The sequence below is a fragment of the Protopterus annectens genome, chromosome 8.part0, assembly GCF_019279795.1.
Source record: "Protopterus annectens isolate FY-2018-M chromosome 8.part0, PAN1.0, whole genome shotgun sequence".
Taxonomy (NCBI): domain Eukaryota; kingdom Metazoa; phylum Chordata; order Ceratodontiformes; family Protopteridae; genus Protopterus; species Protopterus annectens.
The window spans coordinates 351,831,768-351,849,225 of record NC_056741.1 but is presented as its reverse complement, the minus strand read 5'-3'; the positions used below and the strand labels follow the sequence as shown (position 1 = coordinate 351,849,225).

General features: G+C 41.3%; 1 protein-coding gene across 4 annotated transcripts in view; it reads right to left on the bottom strand.

Annotated features, from left to right (window-relative positions):
- LOC122808806 (alpha-2-macroglobulin-like) overlaps nt 1-17,458 on the bottom strand; it is a 2,637,399-nt gene that overhangs the window by 2,251,227 nt on the left and 368,714 nt on the right. For all 4 annotated transcript variants that reach the window (XM_044079865.1, XM_044079862.1, XM_044079863.1 and 1 more), the window contains exons 6-7: nt 8,426-8,594; nt 7,611-7,695 (exon numbers count right to left, since the gene is read on the bottom strand). In XM_044079865.1, the coding sequence (XP_043935800.1) occupies nt 7,611-7,695; nt 8,426-8,594 (254 nt within the window). The remainder of the gene's footprint in view (nt 1-7,610; nt 7,696-8,425; nt 8,595-17,458) is intronic.

Sequence of the window (17,458 nt, the reverse complement as noted above, 5' to 3'; positions counted from 1 at the left end):
AAGGAGACCTGGTGGTGGAATGAAGATGTACAGGAGAGTATACAGAAAAAGAGGCTGCCGAAGAAGAAGTGGGATTGTCAGAGAGATGAAGAAAGTAGACAAGAGTATAAGGAGATGAGGGCATGGCAAAGAGAGAGGTGGCGAAGGATAAGGATATGGCGTATGAAGAGTTGTATGAAAGGCTGGACACTAAGGGGGGAGAAAAGGACCTGTACCGATTGGCTAGACAGAAAGATCGAGCTAGTAAAGATGTGCAGCAGGTAAGGGTGATAAAGGATAATGAGGGAAATGTACTTACAAGCAAGGAGAGTGTGTTGAGCAGATGGAAAGAGTACTTTGAGGGGCTGATAAATGAAGAGAATAAGAAGGAGAGAAGGTTGGATGACGTGCGGATAGTGAATCATGAAGTGCAGTCGATTAGCAATAAGGAAGTAAGGATAGCTATGAAGAGGAAGAAGAATGGAAAGGCTGTTGGTCCAGATGACATACCTGTGGAAGCATGGAGGTGTTTAGGTGAAATGGCAGTGGAGTTTTTAACTAGAATGAATGAAATCTTGGAAAGTGAGCGGATGCCTGTAAAATGGAGAAAAAGTGTTTTGGTACCGATTTTTAAGAATAAGGGTGATGTGCAGAGCTGTAGTAATGACAGAGGGATTAAATAGATCAGTCGCAGCATGAAGTTATGGGAAAGAGTAGTGGAAGCTAAGTTAAGAAGGGAGGTGATGATTAGTGATCAGCAGTATGGTTTCATGCCAGGAAAGAGCACTACAGATGTGATGTTTGCTCTGAGAGTGTTGATGGAGAAGTACAGAGAAGGTCAGAAGTTGCATTGTGTCTTTCTGGATTTAGAGAAAGCATATGACAGGGTGCCTAGAGAGGAGTTGTGGTATTGTATGAGGAAGTCGGGAGTGTCAGAGAAATATTTAAGAGTGGTGCAGGATATGTACGAGGGTAGTGTGACAGCGGTGAGGTCTGCGGTGGGAGTGACAGATGCGTTTAAGGTGAAGATGGGATTACATCAAGAATCAGCTCTGAGCCCTTTCTTATTTGCAATGGTAATGGACAGGTTGACAGACGAGATCAGACAGGAGTCCCCGTGGACTATGATGTTTGCAGATGACATTGTGATCTGTAGTGAGAGTAGGGAGCAGGTGGAGGAGACCCTGGAGAGGTGGAGATATGCTCTAAAGAGAAGAGGAATGAAGGTCTGCAGGACTAAGAATATATGTGTGTGAATGAGAGGGAGGATAGAGGAATGGTGAGGATGCAGGGAGTAGAGGTGGCAAAGGTGGACGAGTTTAAATACTTGGGATCAATAGTTCAGAGTAACGGTGAGTGTGGAAGAGAGGTGAAGAAGAGAGTACAGGCAGGATGGAGAAGAGTGTCAGGAGTGATTTGTGACAGACGAGTACCAGTAATAGCGAAAGAGAAGGTCTACAAGAGGGTGGTGAGACCAGCTATGTTATATGGGTTGGAGACAGTGACATTGACAAAAAGGCAGGAGTCAGAGCTTGACATGGCAGAGTTGAAGATGTTAAGATTTGCACTGGGTGTGACGAGGATGGACAGGATTATGAAAAAGTATATTAGAGGGTCAGCCCAGGTTGGAAGGTTTGAACAAAGCCAGAGAGGCAAGATCACGTTGGTTTGAACATGTGCTGAGGAGGGATGCAGAGTTTATTGGGAAAAAGATGCTAAGGATGAAGCTGCCAGGTAACAGGAAACGAGAAACGCCTGAGATAAGGTTTATGGATGAGGTGAGAGTGGACATGCAGGTGGTTGGTGTGACACAGCAAGATGCAGAGGACAGGAAGAAATGGAAACAGTTGATCCGCTGTGGCGACCCCTAACGGGAGCAGCTGAAAGAAAAAGAAGAAGTTAACAGAAAAGAAAGAGAAATAAAGTTTTTTTGGAAAGTACAGAAATTATAGTAAAGAACAAACACCAGCAATGGTATACAAGAAATACCCTATAAGTGGGTAGGAAGGAAGAAAAGAAAAGAAAGGAAAAGAATACCAACAATGGTAAACAGTACCCTAGAACAATGGGTACGAAAGAGAAAAACTGCAATGCCTAATGCAGAAAACCTGAAAGCTAGAAAGGGAGGAAGGGTGAAAGGTAGAAAGAAAAATTATAAAGAATTTCTAATTTTACTCACAAATAAGCTAGGAAAACACCATTTAAGTTTGAAAAAGCATGCTCTACGTCTAAAGCAAAGAAGCATTAAATGGGTTCTGAGGTACTATAGGGTCCTGAGGCATTATGGGTGAATGGTGGAACTCGAGAGTAAGATATGAGAGTCTAGATGAATGCCATTGAGCTGGATCCAAGATTAGATCTGAGACCCCATTAGTTGAGGAATGAATGAAAATGACAACATCAGATCCAGAGAACAGCCTGCCCTGAATGGGTGCTGTTTATGTTCTTAGCACCAACTGGAAAACTTTTACCATTTGGTAATATATGATTTTATAACAGCAAGCTTTCTTGCATCCATTAATTCTTGCTGTGCAGCCTCAGTAAACAGGTTTCTAAAAAGGAAATAAGACTTATCATCAAAGCAGTCAATTGAAGTTGATTGTTGTCTGGTGGTATTAAATACCCGCATTCTTGTGTATGGAGATCCTATTTGGGACGAAGCTTGTGGCAATTGTCCAAAGCCATTTACAAAAGAAGGGAAAACCATGGATGCCTGGGACAGAAGGGAGTCACCACAATTATCCTGGGAGATTCTGTCTGAATCTTCAGAAGTACCTTGGATATTAGTGGAAAGGTCCTTGAAAAGTCATTCAGACTTGTTGGACTGTCTTGCTTTTGGGACGTTTGAGGCTTCTTTTTGGGATCCTCTTGCCATTTCTTCTTAAATGCCTGTTTACTTGTATTTTGTTGAGAGTATTTTTCTGCTTTTTGTGAAACTTGGATGAGGAGTCACAGAATCCCTTAGAAAATTTGAAAAAAGAGGAATGAAAGATTCCCCAGATCAGCTTACCCCTTTTATCACACTTTTTATCACCTCTGCAGCAGAGGGACCAAAAACTAAATCTATCGAAAACCAAATTTAAAATCTCATATTTAACATCATCTGGTAGTTTCTAAGAATCCAACCAAGCAAACTTCCTCAAAACAATACCAGTGGCCATAGCCCTGGAAGAAGTATCAACAGAGTAATACACACACTGTAAACAATGAGTAACGAATGACCTGTGAAACAGAAGAAACAAAATTATTCAAAGCAGATTCTTCCTCAGAGGAAGAAACTGCAGGTAAAACATTCCTCATACTTTCACAATTAATCAGAAAAAAACATTAACATATAAGCCTGACAATTTAAAATTTCTTAAATCAAGGTTGCAGAAGTATACACTTTTCCCACATACTTATCAATACTTTTTCCATCTTTAACAGACAGAGTAGGATTGGATTTAACTTATTGTTTTGCAACAGTATAATTAACTAAAACTATAGCTGCTGGGTTGAGTTTGAGACTAGTATATAAAAACTTAAAAGACTCGGGAACTTTATATATCATACCTGCCTTTTTAGGGGGAGCTAGCTGACTATCAGGAAAACTGCAGGCAGTAAGACACACATCCTCTAAAGTGGACAGAACAGGAGGAATGGGTGTAGGTCCTGGAAATTCTTCCTGTAACAATTCATGGTATTTTCTTTACAGACTAAGAAACCTCATTGTTCTCCCACTGAAAGCACTGGCACATTCTAGCAACAGTCTCAGAGAAAGAAAAACCCCAACACAGAGAATCAGAAACTGAGCTTTCTTCTGAGTTTGAATCAGAAATCTGAGGAGAACGCACTGTATCTGTCCCTTCAGCTTCTTGTTCAGATTCAGAATCTTGAATCTCTGCAAGAAAATAGGTATCCCTTTCTTTTACAAGAAGCTAGTATACAAAAGGATCAATAGCTTGAATTAAATCCTGAGCCAGACCCAGTAAAGTACTCCTGTCTAAGGAAATTTGAGGAAGAACAGACACATGCTTAGCTTTCGATTTCTTTTTGACAGATAGTATGGGACCAACAGTGTTACAAATAGCAGCAGCAGCTTCCCCATGGATGGCACAACATTCTGACACAACAGGGAAGCCTTACTTGTTCCGTCTCCAAGGATTGACAACAGTAGCTCTCCCTTGTGCACTGAGGAGACCCCAACAGCCGCAGAGGAAGTGGCTAACCCCTGGGTCATAGTGGCTGCAGGTGCTATACCAGAGTGTTCCAGGGTAAAATATGAGTGGTCTAAGGTATAACAAATGTCTACAGCAGAGTCATCCACCTGTGGCTGAGACAAATTGCTAGTCTGCTGTGGTGGGAAAGGTTGTTTGCTTAATGTGGTGGGAAAGGTTGTTTGCTTAACTTTTTTTTTTTATGGCTGGAAGAAGGACTGACAGTGGAACCAGTAGTCTCTTCCATGGTAAAGTCAAAAATGGTGCCTCTTTCCTAGGGAATACAAGAAGAAATGCCAGTAATAACTACAAGTCTTTACAAGTCACATTTTTTCCACAGGAAAACTCAGTAAAAAGCCCTTTAAAACACCTTTATAGCCCCCAAAAGTAACACAATTTCTCCACTGAAAAATGGTTTTCAGTTACTTTACACACTTTTTAAACTGACAGAGGAAAAAAGAGTGCTCCCACTTAAAAGTATGATATAGTCTTGTGGCAGTCCATTAACACAAAACTCCTACCTTTAAAAGAACTTTCCTGAAGAGGAAATTGATAAAACACAAACAATATTTAGAAAAATGGAAGGTTTTCCTCCAAAAGGAACTTATCTGCCCAGCAAATGAACAGCACCAAGCCATACATCTATCTTTGAAAACCTTAGAGCTTCATACTGTTCAGGGGCTGTACAGCTCTGAAAGGACTGGTGTTCAAACTTGTCTTTTAGTCAGCTCAGCTCAGGCTGCCTGACAGTTTGGACGCAGGGAATGTGCCCTGAAGCTTTGGATGCTGGCCAGCTGTTATATCCTTCGTATGATATAACCCATATAACTACGGCTACTGCAGCAGTTATCAATATAATGAACATCTCATCTTTTTTTTAACAGTAATAATGTCATTAGAAAAACAATATTTATTTATGAGTATTCACATAAGAGGACCCACTCGAAGGAGAGATGTCTGCCTGATCTAATGGCCGCTTGCCCTGATTAACATAGAGTGTCTCCCAGGTCCAGCGAATATGATTCTCCCATGTCCATACTGAGCATTGGAAAAGCCAAAGAGGATATGGCTGACCCCTTGCTCATGCTGGCTAACAGGACTACAACAAAGGAAGCCAGAGAAGAAAGTGAGTGGTCTGAGAAACCATCAATGGCCAACTGCAGGTTTACCCACTATTGGTAGAGGCATAGACTGTGTCTGCAACAACAGCAAGGGCTCCTTTGCAAGTGATTTTTTTCTTTCTATGTTTTCTGGGAGAACAGCCAACTGAACTGGAATAAGTATCCATGCTGTAACTGTAGAAGAAACTCCAAAAGTAGTAAGCATAGCTGGGGCAAGCTGGTCGGTAGATAAGTTGTCAGTGAGTGTTCATAAGCAACACACTTATCAACACTTTCCCGAAGTCTCTGGAAGTAAAATCAGCTACATCATACCACATTTCAAATAATCTTTAGTCACTATAGACATGCAAACAATAACATTACTCAAAGATGTTTTTTTCCTCAGATTAGGGAAAATAAACCATATTGTTCCTCATACTCTTAAAAGAGGCAAGTATAAACTTTAACATGTGAGTCTGACAGTTAAGAATTCTAAAGATAAGTGTTACAAAAGAATACACTTTCCCCCAAATCTTTCAAAGCCTTTCCCATCCTTGTCAGAGGAGGAGGAAGGATTAGCATTTACCAGATGTTTAGCAGCAGGCTGTCTATCAGGCAAGTTATAAGGTGAAATAAATAGATTTACTTATTTATTCATTTATTTGTCTTTGTTGACTGGGAAAAGTGCAAGTGGGCAAAACAACATTTTCAGCAGAACTCTAGGGAGAGAAGCTTCATGTTTATAACAGCAGGGTAAAACATCTGTACATGAGCTTATTTACATAATTGTTAAATATTTCTTATTTGCACACAGCATTTTCACATAAAAATGAGATAAATCAAAATATTTGGCTAATTACCGAATATAAAAATAAAAAGCAATAACTGTTAATGTATTTACAGCATGATAGCTGCAGGGAAAAGATCACGTTGGGGTGTTTTTGAGGGTAGTAATAATCTATAGATAGACAAGGAGTAATGTAACTTAAAAACTGATGAGAAGTATGAAAAGAGAAAGTATGGAAAGGAGCAGGAGGATAAATGGACAGAGGGGGAATTCTAGTTATTGGTAGGATATGAGAGAAAGAAGAAACAGTAAATGTTTAGGAAAATAGTGCACTATGATGAGGAATGACAAAGTACAAACTATTGGGAAGCAAATTGGCTGTAAGAGTTGGAGAAAAGTAATCAAAGTAAAGATAGCCGGGTGAGCAGGACCCTCAAGTGATGGACAAAGAGGGTGAACTGGTAAAGATTCAAGAAATTCCATTTTTAACTAATCAGAATATTTCTTTAATAACAGTGGAAGATAATTATGTTAACACTGATTCATTCTGGAAATCATTTCTGAAAAAGAAAATCCTTCCAATAGACTATCAAATGAAATACTCTCCTCAGAATCAGAAACCAGAGTAAAGAAAACAGAAGTTGTCCCCTCACAATCATTTTCCTGTTCAATGTCTTGAACTCCTCAGGCAGTGAAGAATCCATGTTCTCCTACCAGTAACAGCAGAACTGGTAGGGTCAAGAGCATGTACTAAGCCCTGAGCTAAGACCAATAAATCACTCCTGTCCAAAGTAACTGATGGAGGCTAAGATAAATGTCTTACTTTTTCCTTTTTGTCTTACTTTTTCCTTCTTATGACATGAGTGTCTAAAGAAGCATGCCTACCTTTGACAGTTAAATCCTCCCTAGGGACAAACATTCCATCCGAATAGGAAGAAAGCATTCCCTGCACCTTCTTCCAAAACTGACAAGCGTGGATTATCCTTTGCCAGCTAAGGGCACTCCAACAGCTGCAGAGGACATGTTTAATCCTCAGTCCATGGTAGCTGCAGGCCAGGGACTACACCAGTAGGATGATTACACAAACCTGTTAGTATTCTACTCTTCACCCCTACAAAGCAAACTGCTAATGCTCACAACACAGATTACACAGTAAGAAATAAATAATACTTTTAACTCATTAGACCTCCGTATCACCTGGCATTAAGACAGAAATCACGCTCCAAAGCTGCCTTAACCACTTAAAATGCCTTATACATGTAATAAGAAGTTTGGCCAAATGATAATTCCAGACTATAACTCAGTACCTAGGCAGATGGTTAAAAGCTTCCCTTAACAGGTTCACAACATTCATGACAGCAACTCTGCAATGGTTCAAGCAAAACACATCTATAAGGATTTATTAACATTAGTAACCATGTCTTGTCAGGTTTTACAAATATTCATTCCTCATCTGTAGTGTAATCTTTAGCTTCTCACTTAAATTTATGACTGCTTTATCATATCATTTACCATTCTGCAACAAAGAAAGTTGTCCTGTGAACATACCTGCCACATGCTGCAACTCTGAACTCCTTTTCTAAAATGGTAATCAAATTGGGCAGCTTCACTGTGGTCTCAAATTTTGGCAAAACTGGAAGCAGAAACATAAAATTCATTATTTTTTGGAAATAAGACTCTGACATGTACAGTAAAGGTTGCAGTTGATAAGCACTCAAAATCTATCCCACACAAACCAGAATTATTTCATGACAGTGCAAAAGTCTTAATACTGTCCTGTGTGTAGAAGACCCATGCTTATCTTCATGCAAGACAAACTGCATGACCATGAATATTGTTGCTGCTTTGAAAACTAACACCCATAGATGAGAGGGCTTCCTTCTTTTTATTTTGCTTTGCCACAGTGTTCAGATCTTTTCAACTTTTGCAAATTATTCTCTGTGAAAGTGCATGCCCACAGTGCTTACGGACACTAGTTGACTCTATGAATTTCCTTATACACTAGACACAATAATATTTACTGCACTACCAAACATAATTTGGAAATATGTTTTAGAAGCAGATAGCAAACTGATGATCTATATCATTTGATGCAAATGCATCCAGGAATATGCTTGTAATGCCACCAGACTAATCATCACCATCTAACATCATAATATTTAAACAGATACATTCATTACTCTTATGTAAACAGTTAAGCACCTAAAGGTCTGTTATGAAAATATTCCTGTTAGGAGACACAAGTGGCATAATTCTTATGCACTTCCTGACCAGAAAATCCAAATCCTCATTCTACAACCTATCTTTACCTGTCCCTCTATTTATGCATCCTGCAGACTAGAGATAATTAAAAAAGTAAGTACCATATTCTTCTACACTAAATGTTGATGAAATATCTGACTGTTCTGGTCTCTTCACACCGATACTGTAAAGTCCCATCATTGGCTCAGCTGTCAGTTCAAAGGCAAGATCCACAATGCCTTGCTGGGGCTCCACATTCTGCCACTGCATTATCCTATTCCTCTGGGGATCCTGTAGGTAATAATAACATCAATAAAATTAATCTACATGAGTCTTTCTTCATAAAAAAATGGCTGAAACACTGAAACTAGTATTCCACTTAGGATACTACATATAATAAGGTTTGGAGGCAAAATAGCCATCACAAAAAAAGAAAGAATCCATCAATATTTACTTAATTATTAATTCGTTAACTAGATAGGGTGGCTGACCCTAAGAAACCATTTTTTACCAGCACAGCTTCAACTAAAACTTTATTAGCACATTTAAAAAGTTAAGATACAGTAACAAAATAAATACAGCACTGCATAAATTAAATAATCAAACTGTTTACACTTGCAACAAAAGAATAATGGCTAGCAAGATCATGTAGCAAGTTAGGTTGAAAAGATGATTTTTTAAGGAGAGAGCTCTTGAAGCAGTAAACTCATGAATGAATGGGGAAAAAAGGTTTAAGAGGCACAATGCTTGATTACCAAAGCTACCCTCACCAGATATCTAACTCTGCCCTAGAAAACACTGTCAGGGCAAGGGTGGCATAACACAGAACACATAAAACACAGGATAGGACAATTAGTTCCTTCAAGTAAGATAACACCCAGGCTCAGAAAAAAGAGAATCTACAGCTGTTACCAAGCCTCTTGGTTATCTAGTACATTAAGTTCACAAGTTCATAGGAGATTACTAGGCTAATGGTTCAAGAGCCCTTACAAGCCTAACCAATTTAACCTAGATTTTACCCAAGTTTCTATCCCTAGGGAAAAGATAGCAAGGGTCAGCAAATGGGGGTTTGACTACTTTTACAGACTGCCTCTGTCCATAAGGGACATGGGTGCCACCCTAGGAGTGAATTTGCAAATTCCCATCCACTGGTTCAGATTGCACTTCAAGATAGTCAGTGAAGAGCTCTGCTTCACATGAATATGAAGCTGATTCCAGAGGAGGGGCAATCTCTTGGACATACATCTGTCTCTCCAGCATGATCGATTCATGTTAGATATCAGGTTTAGATCTTTGTAGTGGGTAACTCTCATGCAGTAAGAATTACAGGGCTGATTCAGAGACTGCCTTGCAGGTCAGGCACATATCACCCCTCAGTAATCAGTAGGAAACTGAATACAGTGATATGGATTTTAATCAGTCTGCATATGACATGTTGGTTATACCATGTATTTTTCTAGTGACAAACCTCTGAAGGCAGTCCAACTGTTCCAGGTGCCTGGCAAAGTACATGCCACAGGGTGCAGTCATCATCATTATCATCATCATCAACCCCCTTTTTCCCATTTTCTACATGGGATCCGGGTATCGTGTTAACTGTCACCATCTCTTTTGATTCAATGTCACATTCCTGCCTTCTTCAACACTCATTCCTGAATGTCGCAGATCTTCTCTCACACAATCCATCCATGGTCTTTGCTGGATATCTTTGTTTCTTCTTACCTTCTTCCTGTCTGTCCCAAATCTTCTTCACCAGATTGTCTTCTGCTTTTCTGTACGCGTGTCCAAACCACCACAATCTGTTCTCTTTGATCTTTTCTGCAATTGGAGCTACTTTGCCTTCTGCTCTTATGTCCTCTTTTCTTCATCTGTCCCACAGTCTGAATCCTACCACCCTACTCAGGCACTTCATTTCAATTACCTCTAGTTCCTCATCTGTACTGCCTTTACTGCTCAGGTTTCTGTACCATACAGTAGTACTGGTTGCACCACTGTCTTGTGCACCTTGCTTTATAGTTTCTTTGGCTTTCTTCTGTCATTTATTGCACTTGAGACTCTGTGCCAGTTGGCTGTAGCCCCTCTGATTCTAGCTTTGACCTCTTCATTCAGGCTTCTCTTCTCCTCAACCATCCCTCCCAGATAATTGAAGATATTAACATGTTCTACTATATTCCCTTCAGTCTCAATTCTCAGCTCCTTGTTCTTTCGGCTTTTCCCATTTAGGGGTCGCCACAGCAGATCATCTGTCCACTCATGATTGGCAGTGGAGTTTTACAGTGTCGAGTTGCCAGCCTGGTGCCCAACCTTCCACAGAAGGCCCACACATGCACAAACTCACACCTAGGGTCAATTTAGAGTGTCCAATCCACCTACTGCATGTCTTTGGAATGTGGGAGGAAACCGGAGCACCCGGAGGAAAGCCATACGACCACAGGGAGGACATGCAGACTCCGCACAGAAAGCACCCCAGCCGAGAATCGAACCGGAGAACCTCTTGCTGTGAGGCGACAACGCTAACTGCTGCACCACCGTGGCTACCTCTTCTGATTTCCCCACTTTGCTGTCATTACCACTGTCTTATCTGTACTTAGTTTCATCCCATCTGCCTTCAGTTTTCAATTCCATTCCCCTATCCTTTGCTGAAGTTCTTGCTCAAAGTCTGCCTATAATGTCACAAGTTTTTTGATCTGTGCCCTCCGACCTATTTGCTAATGTAGTCCATCACTAGTATGAACAGCGGTGGGCTCAGAGCTGAATCCTGGTGCACACCCACTCCCACTGGGAACCCCTCTGTTAGACCAAACACTGTTCATACTTGAGTCATTGGGTCCTTGTTCATAGCCTGCAGTAATTATACCAATTTTTCTGAGACTTTTGAACCACTGTTGTACTACCTAAATCAGCTTTCTTGGGACCTCATCATATGCTTTCTGCAAGTCTAGGAATGCCCAGTTGGACTCTTTCCTCATCTCTAGCTTCTTCTCAACTATCCATCTCACTGCAAACATCTGGCCACCTACGCTGCATCCTGATCAGAATCTGAACTGCTCATCTACCAGCTTACTTTCTACTACTCTGCATATCCATTAATAAATCGCCATCTCCAGAACGTTCATGCAATGTGACAGGAGTTTGATGCCTCTGTACTGCCCACAGTTGTGGATATCCCTTTTGTTCTTGTACATTGGCACAAGCATGCTTATTTTACAGTCATCTGGGGTACTCCTTTCTTTCCACATTGCTATGAATACCCTCAGGAGCCATTTGTTCTCTATCATACCCAGCATCTTTATCATATCTGCTGTGCATTAATATGAGCCTGCTGCTTTCCCTGACTTTATTTTCCTTACTGCTGTTCTTACTTCTTCTAGGGTGGGCTCCTCTTCTTTTGTCATCATAGGCTGTGCCTAGGGCAGTACAGCTTCTGTGTTATTTTATTCATTCAGAAGCTGCTGGAAATACTCCTTCCATCTGCATTTGATGCCCCGTGGACTGGTAAGCAGGTTGTTGCTGGCATCATTTATGAAGGGTGTCTGACTATCTTCTTTATCTCTTTCTTTACCTTGCAACGTGATATAGTTTCTTTGTACCACCTACTGAGTCACTTTCATCCAATGCCCTGTTCTTTGTTATTGCAACTCCTTTCTTAGCTTCTTTGTTGGCTAATAAGTATTCATTCCTAACCTGGTCGTTTTTCTATCCCCCACTTTTTCCTACACTCCTTCATTCTTTTGATTACTTCCTGAACTTCTGCATTCCACCACCAGCTTTCCTTATGCACCTGGACTTCTGCATTCCACCACCAGCTTTCCTTATGTACCCTATTTCCATACCTGGCTCGGCAACATATCTGTTCCATAGTCCTCACACATGTTGTTTTGAGGCACTGCCATTCTTCTTCAACTCCACCTACTTCCTTCTCTTTTTGGGGTAATAGAGCCCTGAATAATTCCTTGAACTGTTGTACTTTCTTTCCGGTCAACTTCCAGTTCTTCAGATTGGTCTCTGTTGACCTTAGTGCCTTCTCTGACCACTGCTTGCTGCTGATTGTGGCGACCAGTGGTTTATGCTGTGGGCTGACTGCTTCACTGGAGATGACTTTGCAATCACTGATTCTACCCCATTACCCTTTCCTTCCTAGGAGGAAGTCTACCTGTGTTGCATGTTTGCCACTCTTGTATGTGATCTTGTGACTGTCTCCCTTTCTGAACCATGTGTTGGCTACTATAAAGAAGTTATGTACTCACCATAGCATTCCATCTGTGTTGTCCATTTTCATTTATCCTCGACATATGGGATTCTGTTCCAAACATTGGTACTGACTTGGCTGTTACCACAGCTCACAGAAGCCAAAAACTCTCAAGGTCAACCCTTACCCACAATGCTCCTTTCCCTGTTACCACAGATTGCATTTGCAGAAAGACAGACAGAGTGATAAAAACCCAAACATTTTACAGAGTCCATATCTGGAATCACATATCAACGATAATAATAAAAATAATAATAATAAATAAATAATGACAGAAGTGGCATATGCCCATTATCTGAACCACAAAAAACTTAAGGGCAGGGGAAAGGAGGGTGGTGAGTTGAGGATAAATGAAAATGGACAACACAGATGAAACATTATGGTGAGTACATAACTTCTTCATCTGATGTTGTCAATTTTCATTTTATCCTCGACAAGTGAGACAGAGTCCCCAGTTACCTTAGGCCTTGGGTGGACATAAGGAAGGATATTCCTGAGCACCATAGAACCAAATGACACTCTTCCCTTGAAGACCAAATCCAATTCGTAATGAGTAATAAAGGTATGAGGAGTAGCCCAAGTTGCTGCTGCACAAATGTTATCCATAGAAGCATTAGACTGAAAAAAACTGCTGAAGTAGCAACTGCTCTTATAGAATGAGCCTTTAAAGGACTTGACAAGCTAATTTTGTTTTTATAGATAAAAGAAATGCAATCTTTGAGCCATTTGGCTAGCGTTACTTTGATCACTGGTTGGTCAAGTCTTGTAAGTGAAAATTACACAAATACCTGGTTGGATTGTCTTATATTTCAGTTCTGTGTAAGTAAAAGTGCAATTGTCACAAAGCACAAACTGAAGCAGTATTCACCTTTGTTAACAAAATTGGGAAAAAATACTGGTAAATTAATCGTCTGATTAATATTGGTCTCTGACACTACCTATGGTAAAAAGGAAGGATTGGTTCTTAGCGATACTCTATCTTTGTGGAAAAATCATATAAGGAGGTCTATATAATAAGGCTTGTTTTTCTGAAATCCTTTATTGCCATAAGAACATACTTTTCCAGAATAAGAACTTTAGATCACATTCAGCTGATAGTTCAAAAGGGGACTGAGCAATATTTTGTGATACTAAATTCAGACCCCATGGTGGAGTAGGATCCTTGTAAGGTGGTTTTAGTAAGAGAAACCCTTTCAAGAAGGCTTTGTAAATTTTACGAGAATCCAGGGAGGAGTCTTTAAAATCATTATGGAAATTAGATCTGGCTGCTAATTGAACTTTGATTATAGAATGGGAAGCACCTGCCTTGAAAAGTGAACCTAAAACTTCTAGACTTCTAAACTTCTAGGCTTTTATTAACTGGAGTTGAAAAGGGATCAATATTGTTGTCACAAGCCCAAAGGTTAAACCTCTTCTATTTTCAAGCATAGAGTTTATGGGTAGCTGGTTTATGAGAAGCTAAGAGTATCTGATGTAACAGGGAGGAGAGAGAGGGATGCCTGGCTATTAATGGAACTGGAGAAACCAAGCGGTCAGCTTGAGGTTTACAATGTTCGGATGAGCTAATTTCTCTAGGTGAGATAAAAGGTCTGGAGCTGGGTCCAGAATCCAAGGCTGTTAAATCAGATAAGGCCAAAGAAAGGGGAACCATATTTATCGAGGCCAATAAGGTGCAATGAGGATTACTTTGCTCTTCAACCTGACTGCTTTCTGTAGAAATTTCAGGATTAGAGGAATTGGGGAAAGGCATACAGTAGTCCGGGGGCCAACATGGAGAACAGCATCTCTCGGTGACTCTCCCATATGAGGGATCAGGGCAAAGTAGTTGCTGTACTTGTTGTTTAGGGGTGAGGCAAACAAGTCGCAGCAAGGCTGGCCCCACTGACAGAAAATCGTTTCTGCACTTTTGGATTGAGAGACCACTCATGAGGCAAGAGAATACACCTGCTTAGTTTATCTGCTATCACATTAGAACTCCCCGGAATGTGCATTGCTATCAGAAAGTGGCTGGAAGAGATTGCCCATTGCCATACTCTTAGAGCTTCTTGTCAAAGGGGGTAGTATTTGGTTTCTCCCTGTTTGCTTATGTACCAAACTACTAACATATTGTCCACTTGAACTGCAATTGTTCCTGAAGGGAGAGCAGTCTGAAAGGCCTGCAACGCTAAAAGCACTCCCCTTAACTCCAGTACATTGATATGCAAGTTGGCCTTTAAGGGGGACCAAGTGCCTTGGACAGTCCTGCCCAGATAATGCCCCCCCACCCCATCTGAGAGGCATCTGTGGTCACTATGGCTTGGGGTTGTGATGGGACAAAGGAATGTCCTAAGAGAATCTCTAACAAATGTATCCACCAAGCTAGATCTTTTTTGCAATGATTGATGATCAAAATCAGGTCAGACATGGGTTGGTGTAACATCAGCCATTGGGATGCTAGTAACCATTGTAGTATCCTTGTGTGGAATCTTGCTAAGGGAAGTAGAGTTATAGCTGCAGCTATGGAGTCCAATGCCCAAAGGACTAGATGAGCACTTGTTTTCTGTTGATGATTAATTTCTGTACCAGAACTCTGATTTTCTGGAGCCTGACAAGGAGAAGAGAGGCTATGGAAGTTTGAGTATTCAGAAGGGCTCCTATGAAGACTAAATTCTGAGTTAGGGTTAATTTTCGATTTCTTGTAATTTATAGTTATCCCTAAGTAACAGCAAACGTGAAGTATATGGTCTCTTGATTCTACTAACTGATGCCTGGCTGGGGAGGTAATGAGCCAGTCATCAGATATGGAAACACTTGGAATCCCTGCAGTCTCAAGTAGCTGCTTCTACTGCCATACACTTGGTGAATACTCTGGGTGCTTTGGTGAGACCAAAGGGCATAACTCTGAACTGAAAAATGATTGGCTCCCAGCCAGAAGCAGAGAAATCTTCTGGATCATTTGCCCATCTTCATATGGTAATATGCATCCTGAAGATCTACTGAGCACATCCAACTGTCATTTTCCAAAAACAGAAGAGTGGACTGTACTGTAACCATCCGGAATTTGGTTTGGCGAACTGATGTGTTCAGTACACTTAGAGTCAATATTGTTCTCTAGTACTCTGTCTTCTTTGGCACTAAAAAGAATCTTAAGTAAATTCCAGACTCTCTCTGGTCTGGTGAGACTTCTTCGATGACTCTTTTTCCTAGTAGTTTTTGAATTTCTAGAACTGTCTGTTTTCCCTCTGACTGGGTGGAACATCAGGGATTTTCTTGCATATGGAAGAGGAAGGAAAAATGGAGTTGTATAGCCTCTGGATATAATCCTCTGCACCCAAGCATTCAATGTTATTTGTAGCCAGGCAGGGATAAGCATCCTCCAACTGCCTCCAGAAGAAGATATCAGGCCTCCTTTCAGGAGCGCTGGTAGGGTTTACCAGGGAAAGAATCTCTGAAACCCTGATTTTGCTGGCCACCTCTGCCATTGGGGTGGCATCTTCCATAGAAGTCTCCCCTTCTGCCACTGAGGAACTACTTCCACTTGTGTCCCAAAAAGGCTCTTGGGACTTTTTGAACCACATTTTCCTCTTCTTCTCTGATATCTACAGAATGGTCGCTGAGGAGTGGAAAAAATATGCCCACACCAGAAAAGGTCTTTTCATCTTTCTCACACCTGGATAAAGTTTGTCTAACCTATGGGCCAAACAGGGATGAGCCGTCAAATGGTGCATTGATGAATGACGACTTAAATGGCTCCACAAATTCACACAGGTGCATCCAGGCATGTCTCCTAATGCCAAAGCCTGAACCCGCTGCTCAAGTGGCCCCTTCTGCTGCATTTGCGATAAGCCTCATGGACGAACTGGACACAGACTCCAGGGTAGCCAACTGGGAAGCCACTTTCTCTTGGATGTCCTCAGAAACAGTTCCTGCAAGGGTATCCGATAACTCCTTGACCAGATCCCTCTGAAGTCTGGTGAAGTGTGCCAAGTAATTCAAGGACCTTAAATCAAAGGTTGATTAAGCATAGACCCACTTCCAAAAACTATCCATCGCCCAAGACTTTCTGTTGGGTCAATGGATAGAGAAACTTTCCTCGGTCAGTTCCTTTTTTGTGGCTGCCACCATGACCATGGCATCAACAGCTAACCCCTTAGCTCAGAACAGTTTTTCTTCAGGGGTAGACAGAATTCTGTCAGGTCTCCTGGAGATAGGTTCTATGGTATCAGGGGCCCTCCATGCACATTGATAGGTCAACTGAATGAGCTCATTAGCGGGTGGAGTCATCCAACAGGTAGATGGTCAAGTGCCAAAGGCCTTTAGGGTCACTGACTCCATGGAAGAAGGATTTGGGACTTCAAGTCACCCCTCTACTTTAATATTTCCAGGATGCCAACAAAGGAGACATCATCAGGGGGGTGACCATGGGGATCCCTCCCCTTCATTGAAGTCGGTGTCTTCGGTGATCAACTTTTCTAGAGAATCTAAGTGATTCTTCTTGCCCTTTTTCTTCTGAGGGACCTCCTCAGTGGGACAATCTGGTGAGGTATCAGAAGAAGAGGGAATAAGAAGTTATGTACCTACCATAACGTTCCATGTTAGATGTCTTCTTCTCGCCTTCTTTCTTGCTGGATGGGTTCGGAGCCGATCCTCGGCTCTGACTCGGCAATCTACTAAAGCTCAAGAGCTATTTACTGGCTCGAGGCCCTCCCTATATCCCACAATGCTAGGCATCAGATCCCCAGATCTCGTTTGGTAGAGCTAACACCAAGGAAAGATTCAAGGACACCTGTCCAACCACAAGGAAAGCTATAGTACAAAGACAGAGGAGGACACAATGTACATCAGAGTTGTCCAGAGGAAGAAGGCCCCAAAAGGGGACTCTACTCGATCTGTCCAGGCTAGGGGGAAGGAGGGTGGGACACAAGAA